This window comes from Cyclopterus lumpus, chromosome 7 (assembly GCF_009769545.1).
Source record: "Cyclopterus lumpus isolate fCycLum1 chromosome 7, fCycLum1.pri, whole genome shotgun sequence".
NCBI lineage: Eukaryota > Metazoa > Chordata > Actinopteri > Perciformes > Cyclopteridae > Cyclopterus > Cyclopterus lumpus.
Window position 1 is genome coordinate 4,730,237 of NC_046972.1, and position 12,143 is coordinate 4,742,379.

At 48.9% G+C, this 12,143-nt stretch overlaps 1 protein-coding gene across 1 annotated transcript; it reads left to right on the top strand.

Annotated features, from left to right (window-relative positions):
- Positions 1-622: 622 nt before the first annotated feature.
- On the top strand, positions 623-11,173 carry vwa1 (von Willebrand factor A domain containing 1). The gene is made up of 6 exons (XM_034536166.1): positions 623-1,029; positions 5,912-6,469; positions 7,278-7,607; positions 8,179-8,454; positions 8,563-8,838; positions 9,825-11,173. The coding sequence occupies exons 1-6, from the start codon at positions 945-947 to the stop codon at positions 9,836-9,838; spliced, it is 1,539 nt and encodes a 512-aa protein (XP_034392057.1). The 5' UTR covers positions 623-944; the 3' UTR covers positions 9,839-11,173.
- The last annotated feature ends 970 nt before the right edge of the window (positions 11,174-12,143 follow it).

The following is a 12,143-nucleotide window of genomic DNA, read 5'->3' on the forward strand; positions in this document are numbered from 1 at the left end:
ATAAACACAGATGTAAATAATACATTCAGGAAATGCATTCAATGTGTTTGTTATACACACACACACACACACACACAAACACACACACACACACGGTGCCTTTTGGCATTTACTTATTTGAAAGATATATATATATATATATATATATATTCTGTAACACATTATAGCCTACTTAATATAAATAATTGTCATTGTTATAGATAAAACCACTATACCACCTTATATAAATCAGTCAGTAATAATTATATCAAATGGCATAGCTTATTTGGCAGGCTAATATAATACCCTGAAAGGGACCCTTCAGCATTATGAATACTTTACTCTGTGCGAATACTTTTGCACTTTTATTTCAGTGAAATTTGATAAATTGGAATAAGCCTACTTGTGATGGCAAATTCCTTATTTCACAACAGGCAGATGTTTTGTGTAGACAATTTCATGTTTATGATCATATCGAAGATATGATAAATGATATGATCAAACATGATAAAATACATGACTGTATTGTATTGCTATATTGCATTTTTTTTTTTTTTAAATAAAAGCGAACGACAGTTGTATTTTGAAAGGTTTTGCCCGGAAACCTTGCGTTTACCTCTCGCGTGCATGATATGGGTCTTCCAGAGCGCGAGCGGGGCGCATTCGCCTTGACGGGGAGCGTCCAGACGCAGCGCGCACGAGACTGGAAGTTCCCAGTTTAGTTGAAGTTTAACTTGCCCCGTCTCCAGTCACCGACCATGCTCTCCGAGGGGGAAAGAGAACAAGCGGAATAAAAAAAAAGAGAAAAAAGAAAGCCGGACTGGACGCGACTCAATTATGCTCCCGACTAAGTAGTTCACTGACTGGGGAATGCGCTCCTGCGGGCGGTGGCGGACGGACGGGTGACTCAAGAACACACTGGTGCCTCTATTTGCGTCGCGGGGAACTAACTCATAACTGTTGTGATGGAGAGCCACTTGCTGGCGACATGGCTGCTGTTGTGTGTGCTCCTGCGGCCGTCGGCTACACAGGACACTGCACCTGAAGGAGGTAGGCCCCCCATTGATCCGGTATATATATATATATATATGCATTTATTATATATATATGCAATATATATATGCATTTATTATATTTATATATATTTTAATTTTATATTTATTAAATCAAATATTAAATAAATAAATACGTACATTTATTTATTTTAATGTATATTTATATTTATTTTATATATATATTTATTTATATATTTATTGATATATTAACTATATATATGTATATCTATATAATAAGAACTGATTGGTGGCGCATAACCAGAGATGACATTATTTACATATTATATTTCCATGAAAAACTGATGCTGCTGTAGGAGGTGGAGGGGCTGTCTGGAGCTCAGGGTGGATCAGGGTGGGGTTGATATTACAGCAGTGTTCTCAGCGAAATGGCACAACTCCGGGCACTGAATTCAGTTGATGAAATCCCAAAGCCTGAGGCAGTGCTTCCCCAAAACAGTTATTGGGGGCGGAGGCTTCAGGAGCTCTGCATATATACCACACACACACACACACACACACACACAGGGGTTGAATTCCCAGATTATTGTCTGCTGATGACATCTCTTGGCATTACAGCAGTGGCTTCCAAGAAAACGGCTCAGCGGTCTCCAGATCCAGTGAGAAATAGTTCCATCTTCATTATGTCATTCTCATCTACTGAGAAAAGAAAACTGAGCACGAGAATGACTGATATGCGGTCTTAGATTTAATATATTAATATATCAAGATGTAATCTGCCTCTTACACTGGTGTGGCGCCGAGTGCCGCTCTGTGAGTTGACAGGCGGACTTTGGCTCCACACGATTGTCACCACGTTTCCCGATCCGTGGCAATCCACATTGGCAGAAGACTCAAAACAAACATCCTCATCTGTTACCCCCCATGTCACCCAACGTGTCCTGAGAGGCTAAACTTGGTGGCGGCGACGACACCGGCGAGTCTGCCGCTGAGAGCGGATCTCTGTGACCGCGTTAGCATAGTAGCCCGGTGAGTGAGTGGTCGCTTTGGCTATTTCCATTAATAGGGATCCGATGACACTCAACCCACATAGCTCACGGTAATTGGGCTTTTTATAAGCGCCAGCTTAGCTTTTATGAGACCTATATCAACCCCACGAGCCGCAGCCACGCAGAAAGAGAAAGGATGTCATTATGAGACATTTAAAGAGCATTAGGGATCTGTGACTGTTGTTTGTGCTTATGCACCGAACAGCATTTCGGAGTATCCGGCCTTCTTGGAGTCGGTGGGAGGGGTCCTGGAAAGGGCGCCGCTTGCCGACTCCATAGTTCTCCTGGGAGACTTCAACGCTCACGTGGGCAATGACAGAGAAACCTGGCGGGGCGTGATTGGGAGGAACGGCTTGCCCGATCTGAACCCGAATGGTGTTTTGTTGTTGGACTTCTGTGCTAGCCACAGTTTGTCCATAACGAACACCATGTTCGAACATAAGGTGGCTCATAAGTGTACCTGGTACCAGAACACCTTAGGCCGGAGATCAATGATCGACTTTGTAATCGTATCATCTGATCTGCGGCCGTATGTCTTGGACACTCGGGTGAAGAGAGGAGCAGAGCTGTCAACTGATCACCACCTGGTGGTGAGTTGCATCAGATGGCGGGGGACTCGGCTAGAGAGACCTGGCAAGCCCAAACGTGTAGTGAGGGTGATCTGGGAACGTCTGGCAGAGGATCCTGTCCGGGAGGTCTTCAACTCCCATCTCCGGAAGAACTTCTCACAAATCCCGAGGGAGGCTGGGGACATGGAATCCGAGTGGACCTTGTTCAAAGCCTCTATTGTGGACGCGGCTGCTCGGGGCTGTGGCAGGAAGGTCATCGGTGCCTGTCGTGGCGGCAACCCGAGAACCCGGTGGTGGACACCGGGGGTGAGGGAAGCCGTCAAACTGAAGAAGGAGGCCTTTCGGGTCTCCTGAAGCAGCTGACGGGTACCGGCGGGCCAGAAGGGCTGCAGCGGCGATGGTCGCGGAGGCTAAAACTCGGGCATGGGAGGAGTTCGGGGAGGCTATGGAGAAGGACTTTCGGTTGGCCTCAAGGAAGTTCTGGCAAACCATCCGACGGCTCAGGAAGGGAAAGCAGGGTCTACCCCAGGCTGTTCTCAGCAGGGGGGGGGAACTGCTGACCCGGACTGGGGAGATCGTTGGGCGGTGGAAAGAGCACTTTGAGGAACTCCTAAACCCGGCCAACATGTCCCCTGGAGAGGGGGCAGCGCTGGAAGACTTTGGGGTGGATTCACCCATATCCCTGGCAGAGGTCGCTAAGGTAGTCAAAAAGCTCCTTGGTGGCAAGGCGCCAGGGGTGGATGAGATCCGCCCTGAGATGCTGAAAGCGCTGGACATTGTTGGGCTGTCTTGGTTGACACGCCTTTTCAGTGTCGCATGGGGGTCGGGAACAGTGCCCATGGACTGGCAGACCGGGGTGGTGGTTCCCATCTTCAAGAAGGGGGACCGGAGAGTGTGCTCGAACTATCGTGGTATCACACTGCTCAGCCTCCCGGGAAAAGCTTATGCCAGGGTGCTGGAGAGGAGGCTCCGACCGCTTGTCGAACCTCAGATTCAAGACGAACAGTGCGGATTCCGTCCCGGTCGTGGAACAGTGGACCAGCTCTTTACCCTCGCAAGATTACTGAAGGGGTCCTGGGAGTTTGCCCAACCAGTTTACATGTGCTTTGTAGACCTGGAGAAGGCTTTCGACCGGGTCCCTCTGGGGTTTTTGTGGGGGGTGCTGCGGGACTATGGGGTGCCGGACCCGTTGGCACAGGCCATCTGGTCTCTGTACGCCTGCAGTAGGAGCTGTGTTCGTCTCCTCGGTAGTAAGTCAGACACGTTCCCGGTGGGTGTTGGCCTCCGCCAGGGCTGCCCTTTATCACTGGTCCTGTTCGTGACCTTCATGGACAGGATATCTAGGCGCAGCCAGGGGGCGGAGAGGATCCGGTTCGGGAGTCTCGGGATCGCCTCTCTGCTGTTTGAGGATGATGTGGTCCTGTTTGCCTCCTCGGACCGTGACCTCCAGCATTCACTGGGGCGTTTTGCAGCCGAGTGCGAAGCGGCAGGGATGAGAGTTAGCACCTCCAAATCTGAGGCCATGGTGCTCTGCCGGAAACCGGCGGATTGCTCCCTCCAGGTGGGGGCAAACTGCCTACCCCAAGCGAAGGAGTTCAAGTATCTCGGGGTCTTGTTCACAAGTGAGGGTAAGGTGGAGCGGGAGATCGACAGGCGGATCGGTGCGGCTGCAGCAGTAAAACAGGCGCTGTACCGGTTCGTCTTGGTGAAGAGGGAGCTGAGCCGGAAGGCAAAGCTCTCCATTTACTGGTCGGTCTACGTTCCAACCCTCAACTATGGTCACGAACTCTGGGTCGTGACCGAAAGAACGAGATCTCGGATACAAGCGGCCGAAATGAGCTTCCTCCGTAGGGTGGCCGGGCTCAGCCTTAGAGATAGGGTAAGGAGCTCGGACATCAGGGGAGAGCTTGGAGTCGAGTCGCTGCTCCTTCGTGTCGAAAGGAGTCAGCTGAGGTGGTTCGGGCATCTAGTCAGGATGCCTCCTGGACGCCTCCCATTAGAGGTTTTCCGGGCACGTCCAACTGGTAGGAGGCCCCGGGGAAGACCGAGGACACCCTGGATGGATTATATCTCCCGGCTGGCCTTGGAACGCCTCGGGATCCCCCAGAATGAGCTGAAAAGTGCTGCGGGTGAGAGGGAAGCCTGGGTCGGCCTGCTGAACCTGCTGCCACCGCGACCCGACCCCGGATAAGCGGGTGATAATGGATGGATGGATGGATAGGGATCGGGAATTGTACCTGTTGTGTTTCACGTCTTCTCTCTAACAGTGAAGCGGTTATCTCCAGACGCCAACATGTGGACTTATTTTTTAGATAAAAGACATACCTGCACACATAGGTAGAGGTGGAAAAAAGGGGGGTGGGGGGTGGGGGGAGGGCTTCAAAGTCCAAGACAGCAAGTCAGTTCTAAGAAATTCTTCCGGCCGATGGAGAGAAAGCCAGCAAGCTTTTCCAGAGAGGAAAAGAAAAAGAGAAACAAGAACAAAGAGTGGCCTTCAAAGTTTCCAAAAGTGTCTGAGTCGATGCCGTAATTGCAATCTTGATCAGTCAAAGCGACCTCGGCCAATCGGAGGCCTTCGGTCTCGTTTGTTTTGCTTCTCACTTTTCACTCTGCACTTCTAACGTTTTCTTCACGGATGACTGCACAATCTGCAACTTAATATTGCTTTTGGGATTCTGCCTCCATCTGTCCGCTTCTCTGTCTCCCACTCTCTCACTCTCTCTCTGTCTCTCTCTCTCTGCTCTGTATATGGCCATCCAGCATTCCTCCTCGTCTCTCACATGGAACTGCCAGCGCACCCCCCCCCCCCCCCCCCCTGCCTCACTCCTCTCCTTTTAACAGCTTTTATTTCCCCCGTGTCCCACCTCTCCTCTCTCCGCTCCCTCTACAGTTAAAGCCCAACAACTACTGTTCTCCCCCCCCCTTTGCATCCACCTTTTATCTTTGCCTCTGTTACGAAATATGGAAAATTGGAAGAGAGAAGAAGAAAAAGAAAAGAAATCCCCTCGCTGGTTTAATCAATCTCCCGCTCCTTCTGAAATTATCACTGTTTATTTGGATTCCTCCTTATCTTCGCTGTCATTAGTCGCTTGCAGACTCTTTGCTGCTTTTCACGTCGGCAACATCCCCAATATAGATTCCAAATGTGTGTGTTTGAATCAGGGAAGCGCAAGAGGGGACCTGTGGAAAAAGTGGTGAGAGTGAAAGGGAAGGGAGCTCCTCCACCAGCACCCGAAGGCGGTCGGCCCTCGTATTTGTTTTGATTTGCATGACCACATTTATTTTATTCCCCCCTCCACAGTGCTGAACTGCTGCGAGGGAGACGTCCTCTTCTTGCTGGACTCCTCGGGGAGCGTGTCGTCCTACGAGCACTCCCGCATGCTCGCCTTCCTGTCGGAGCTCCTTCTCCCCTTCTCGCTGGGGGAGGACCAGGTGAGGGTGGGACTCCTGCAGGTGGGCACCCTGCCGCGCCTGGAGTTTGGCTTCGACACCCACGGCGCCCAGAGCGGCCTCCAGGGGGCCCTGAGGAACGTCAAGCCTCTAAGAGGGGATACCAACACCGTGGAGGCGCTGAGAATGGCCAGGGAGCGGGCACTGAGACCCGGAGCGCCGGGTGGGGCCCGGGAGGGACTCCCGAGGGTGCTGGTTTGGTTGACGGACGGGGTGAAGCCGGGCGACGTGATCGAGCCCATGGCCGAGCTGAGGGAGGAAGGCGTGGCGGTGCTGGTGGTCTCCACCGGGCACAGCAACTACCAGATGCTGAGGCAGGTGGTGACTCCGCCGGTGGAGAGCAACCTGTACTTTGTGGACATCGACGATATGAGCATCATCACAGAGGACCTGCGGGACGCCATCATCGGTGAGTACGCAGCGGGACGGCACAGGGTGTTTGAGGTTGAAGGTTTGGAGTCATTTTTAGTACTTTTTTTTCACAATCTTGAAATTAATCTTGGAATCGCTGTGTGCTTTTTCGTAATCCACCTGCTCATTCACGGAACCAAAATATCTCCCGCGCTCCTCCCTGATTCCACACATGCTCCCGAAGACAGTGAGACTAAATGGGAAGCCGGGACATTGAGAGTGTCTTTAAGAAGAGTTCCTGTAATGAGATAGTACCATCTATTATTGGATTAATGATTCAATTTCCCCCGCTGCATCTACCAGCACTATACCAGACATGACACATACATACATAAATACATATACATATATATATATATATAGAGAGAGAGAGAGAGAGAGAGAGAGAGAGAGAGAGAGAGAGGGAGAGAGAGAGAGGGAAAGCTCACAAGGGACACCTCAGCAATTCCACAGTATTTACTGCAGCTGTAAGACATGATGCATAGTATAAAAAAGGGGCTTGTGCTCAACATGGAGAAATGCACCGGTCCATGCTCAGTCCCTCGGGGTCCGATCGCAGACATCAATGCCTCCGTGGCATTTGTTATTTTGTTGCAGGGCCTCACTGCGTTGGCTATTTCAAGTTGTCTTATTGCAAGCGCTACGAATGCATCCAGAAAAAGTCTGGCTCTCTACGGGCGGCTGTCTGGAACCCATTTTTAGCACCGCCTTGTTGTCTTCCCCTCGCCACCGAGGTTTTGGTGCATACTTACGAGCAAACTTCATTCATCTTTTTTCTTCTCCTTCTCCTCCCCTCCCCCCTACAGAGATCATCCGAGCCGAGCGCATCACCGTCCGCGACGTCGCCACCGACTCGGCCACGCTGCAGTGGCGGCCCGTCCTGTCCGGTTTGACGGGCTACTACGAGATCCGCTTCAGTTCGCTGTCGCCGGGAGAAGCGGGAGGCGGAGGAGGTGGAGGCGGAACCAGTCCGAGCACCAGTGGGGGTCATTACCAGAGGCTGACTAAGTCTGCAGAGTCCAGCACTGCCAGGCTGACGGGCCTAAAGCCTGACACCACCTACACCGCCACGCTCACCCCGGAGTCCAACGATCAGGCGTTTAACACGCTCTCCATCACCTTTGCAACTAAGCCAGGTTGGGTTGCATCCTATTCTCACCGGGTGTCAGATCCCAGAACGCTTTCTTTACCTCACTAAAACTTGGATTGCTTGTATTATTGAATATCTTGTGGTTTTGAAGATATCACCTTGCACTTTTTAAAACTTTTTATGGGCATTATTCACTATTATTTGTCATTTTATGTCATTTGATGTTGCTGCTTATAAGAAAATCCCAATAATTCGGCTCTAATTTCATTTGAAAAAATCTAATTCAAACCATGTAAATATTCTTTTATTACTCTCTCAATATTGGAAATTGTATTTTTCATACACGTTGAATTGTATTCTTGTCTGCATACAAAATGGTCTCATTTTTGCATGTTCAGCTGACCTGCTGTGCACTGACTGAAAGCTTTAAAAGGCTCCTTATTAACTGCAATGAATTCATTTGAATTGTTTCATCTAGAACCGTCTCTATCTTCTGCGTTTTATTCAATTATTCTATTCCAGTTTGTTTGTAATCATCAATACACGATCGTCATGAATTAAAGGTTATTCTCGTCATATTATCTGACATTGACTCAATGTTGTTTTTTCTCCGCCAGAGGTGCTGAGCCCCGCCGTGGTGACGGTCTCGGAGTTGGGGCTAACCAGCGTCCGGGTGAGTTGGGGTCCCTCTCAGCCGGAGGCGGTCACGAGCTACTACGTGGAGTACTCCGCCCTGCCCAGGGGCAAGCTCCACGCCGTCACCGTGGGCGGGACGCAGAACTCCACGCTCCTCAGGGACCTCCAACCAGACACCACGTACTTGGTCACAGTCAGCTCACGGCATGCCTCGGGCACGGAAAAGGCGATGTCCGTCAAGGTGTGCACTCAGGAAGGTAAGTCACATGGAGAGAAAACGCAGCCTGTTCATTCATATCCTCTTCTCTAAAATTCCCTTCCTTTCTAATACTCTGGCTAACGACCGGTGCGGTCTTCCTTTACAGTGACTCCGGCCCTGACCGACCTCCAGCTGACCATGGTGGCCAGTGACTCGGTGCAGGTCGACTGGAGGAGCAGCCCGGGCGGTCTGAGGGGCTACTGGCTCACCTGGGAGGGACAGCAGAGCTCGGTCCCTGGCCAGCGCTCCACCCTCTACCTGCCTCCCGACTCCCTGTCCACGCGGCTCACGCACCTGCCCCCGGCGGCCAGAGTGTGTGTGTCGCCCATTTACCGGACGGCGCGAGGGGAGGGGCTGTGTTGCACTTCACAGTTACCTTCAAGTGAGTGGTGACATTTTTTTTGTTAGTCGGGTTTGTACTTGTAGGAATTAGCGTGGGGAATTTACATATTTGCTTTCTTTGAGAGAGCCGGGATGCAATTAGCCTAGCTTAGCATAAAAACGTATTAAACAAACAAGACTTCTTTTTTTTTTTCTTCTTCTTTTTTTACTTTGGAGGCCACAGACTAGCTGTTTGCACTCTTTAAGCATTTGGCTGAACATACGCTTCGATTACTGATGAGCAGGTTGATACCGCTCTCGCCTCAGTTGCTCAGCAACCAGCGGAGGGTCCAGGAAGTTACTGGAATCGTTCAAGAACTTCTCCCGACACATATCCCGCACCAAACTGGTGATTTGTCTTTTTTTTTTCCTGCAAATGCTTTTGTCCGGGTTCGTCAAACGAGTAACAGCGTGTTAATCAGCGAGCTTTTTGAGGTGCTTGTAAGGTTTTTTTTGTCCCCTTTGGACAGCTGTTTCCATCTTCTGTGCTAAGCTAAATGAATCGGCTGCCGGCGGTAGCTTTATATTTCCCATACAGACATGAGAGTGGTATCAAAGTGGTATAATGTGGAGGCAAACGGAATGGTGCTTGTGGTGCTCAAATACAACATTTACTTTTAGAATCAGTGTCCTGTTTAAAGTAGATAAATCACAGTCAATCTTTTAAAAAATGTTTTATCTGCTTTCTACCAGAGTAATAATCCCTAAAATGACATTTACTGCTGTGAGCAGCACAAATGGCATTACATTCACCTCGTATTTCATCGGTGTGTGGACCTAAAGACATGTCATAAATATGTTTTCTTTTGTAATTGGGGTGAACAGACCCTCTAAACAGGAACATGCTTGTGTTGGACTAAATGAATAGGTTCAGATCAGTTCCATTTGACTCAGTGAAGAAGATTCATAACACTTTGACTTTTGCCCAGATGTTTCAATGTATTAATGTCAACGTCTCTCCCCCCCACCCCCCCCTCTGCCCTTCAGACATACTACCATAAGGCACCCCCTGAGCTGCAAGTGCTCCCTACCAAACATGGAGGCCCGATGCAGGCAAAGAAGAATGCTGACTTTTCTTCCATCGCTCTTTTCCGTTGCCTCTCTCCCCTCTGTGGACGACATCCAGGAGAGCTGTGTGGTTTTGGCTCACTGAGCACTGGTGTGGAAGCCATAGACACGTGAGAGACAGTATGGCCACATGTTGACTGCTACGAATGTGCAACACCGAGGACTATTTGCTTTTTCCACTTTCTTTCTCATCTTTACACCCGTAGTAAATGTATAATGCTACAGAGTAAAGTTGCAAGCGTAAGATGAAGATTTTTCTTGGGTCTGTTTTTTGTATTTTTCCTCGCAGAAACAGAGCAGGGCGTGCTGGGAATGTTGGATATTTTATGTGGCTTGTTCCGGAGAAGGGCTTTGCACCATATGTGGACCCGATGCCCAAATCAGCTTCTTTTATTTTTTTTCTCCACTCCAAATCCTGCTAACACACAGAGAACATCTGATGTACGTTTATAATGAATACGTTTTACTTAAATGACTTCGCTTTCAGCACACGCTTGATATTAGTGTGTGCGGTGCGGGAATAACAGGGTCTCCAGGATTGCTTTGAACGGAGCGTCCACATGTCCCGTCGCTGCGGAGATGCTGGGTTTTATGTGAGTAGTTTCTGCCTGTGGGCATGGATCCATAATTCATATTTATTAATCAGGAATCATGTAAGCATGATAATTAATAGCGCACAGTATTTATAGACATGCTGTTTACATAGACTGTTACCTTCTTTTTAAGCGAGTCTCTGCTGCCCCCTGCTGAAAGGATCCTAACAGGCTTACAGCTGGTATCCTGGTATTCTCAAATGTGTTGTTTAATGTTGGTTGACCACTATTGAAATCTAACATATGTAATAGAACAATGCAATAAAGTCCTTTTATAATGTTGTTTGTACTAAGTATATGTATTTATTATTAGATAATAAATAATGTAGTATTGTGGACAGATATGGACAAACTCCACTGATTTTAGGAGTCATGAGGACTCTTTGAAATAATCTAGCAGCCAGAGTGGGTCCAAAGAAAGAGTTTGGGAAGTTAACAACTTTTAACCTGGTTCATCTTAGTTTTCCTCTTCTTAAACTGCAGCACCACCATGAAATAACCAAAACAGTGGCTAATATGAAGACAAATATTGATTTGTCAATGTCTTTCCGAAAGTACCCGAATGAGCGCAAAGAAGCATTTTGGGCGGAAGGGAGGTGACAATGTATGATAACGAATGGTTAAATATCTTGAATGTTTAGTACAACATCAGAAATAAATGACCTTTCGTGTTAGAAACTGGACTGGTTTATTACACATGTCTAAACTAGCTAACAGCAACCGCAGTGGCCTTTTTTTTTAATAGGGTCACTACGCTGTTGTCCTCAAGATGACCATCCTGTGTCCTTAAATGTAGATGTGGAAAAAACCTGCTGTTACCATAAGCCTGTCCAGCTCCATTAGATTTATTTGGCCAGGAGACATCTGACAGAGATCACACCAGCAACAGGTGGCAGATGGTGGTCCCCAAGGACCGACGGGATGTGGTGCTGGAAGCCATCCGTGCATGGAGCAGCAGGGTCTGGACATTTCAGGGCTTTCCAAGACACTCCGAAGGCATGTTCAGCCGTTTCGGAGTACCGGAGACCGTACACAGCGACCAGGGGAGGAACTTTGAGTCGCGGGTGTTTGCCTCCATGTGTGAACGCCTGGGCATGCACACGACGCGCACCTCACCCCCCCCTGCCTTAGAGGGTTAAAATGTGCCCGTTTTTATCCACCTCCTCATTGTGTTTCTTCACCTCAATCCTGTTCGTCATCCAGCTGGTAGAGACGTTCACTTTGCCCAATATGGCTGATTGACAGAGTTCTCATGTGTGTCCTGGTGTTCTCATGTTTTATGTGTGCTTCATGTCCCTTACTCCCGTATCTGTCCATGCTGGATCTGTCCCCATTGATTTATAAAGCAAGCATGGAAAGCTAAATAGTGCATTAGCACGACAGTATCCAGCTAGCCAAACCTTCCTGTTCCACCGGTTTCTACAGAAGCTTCCAAACCTTCATGGTCCACCGATTTCTACAGAAGCTTCCAAACCTTCATGGTCCACCGGTTTTCTACAGAAGTTTCCAAACCTTCCTGGTGTACCAGTCTCTACAGAAGTTTCCAAACCTTCCTGGTGTACCAGTCTCTACAGACGTTTCCAAACCTTCCTGGTGTACCAGTCTCTACAGAAGCTTCCAAACCTTCCTGGTGTACCAGTCTCTA

Coding starts and splice junctions, on each gene's coding strand:
- vwa1 (XM_034536166.1), top strand. CDS start 945: ATGGAGAGCCACTTGCTGGCGACATGGCTGCTGTTGTGTGTGCTCCTG. Junction 1,030..5,911: donor GGACACTGCACCTGAAGGAG/GTAGGCCCCCCA, acceptor CCCCCTCCACAG/TGCTGAACTGCTGCGAGGGA. Junction 7,608..8,178: donor CACCTTTGCAACTAAGCCAG/GTTGGGTTGCAT, acceptor TTTCTCCGCCAG/AGGTGCTGAGCCCCGCCGTG.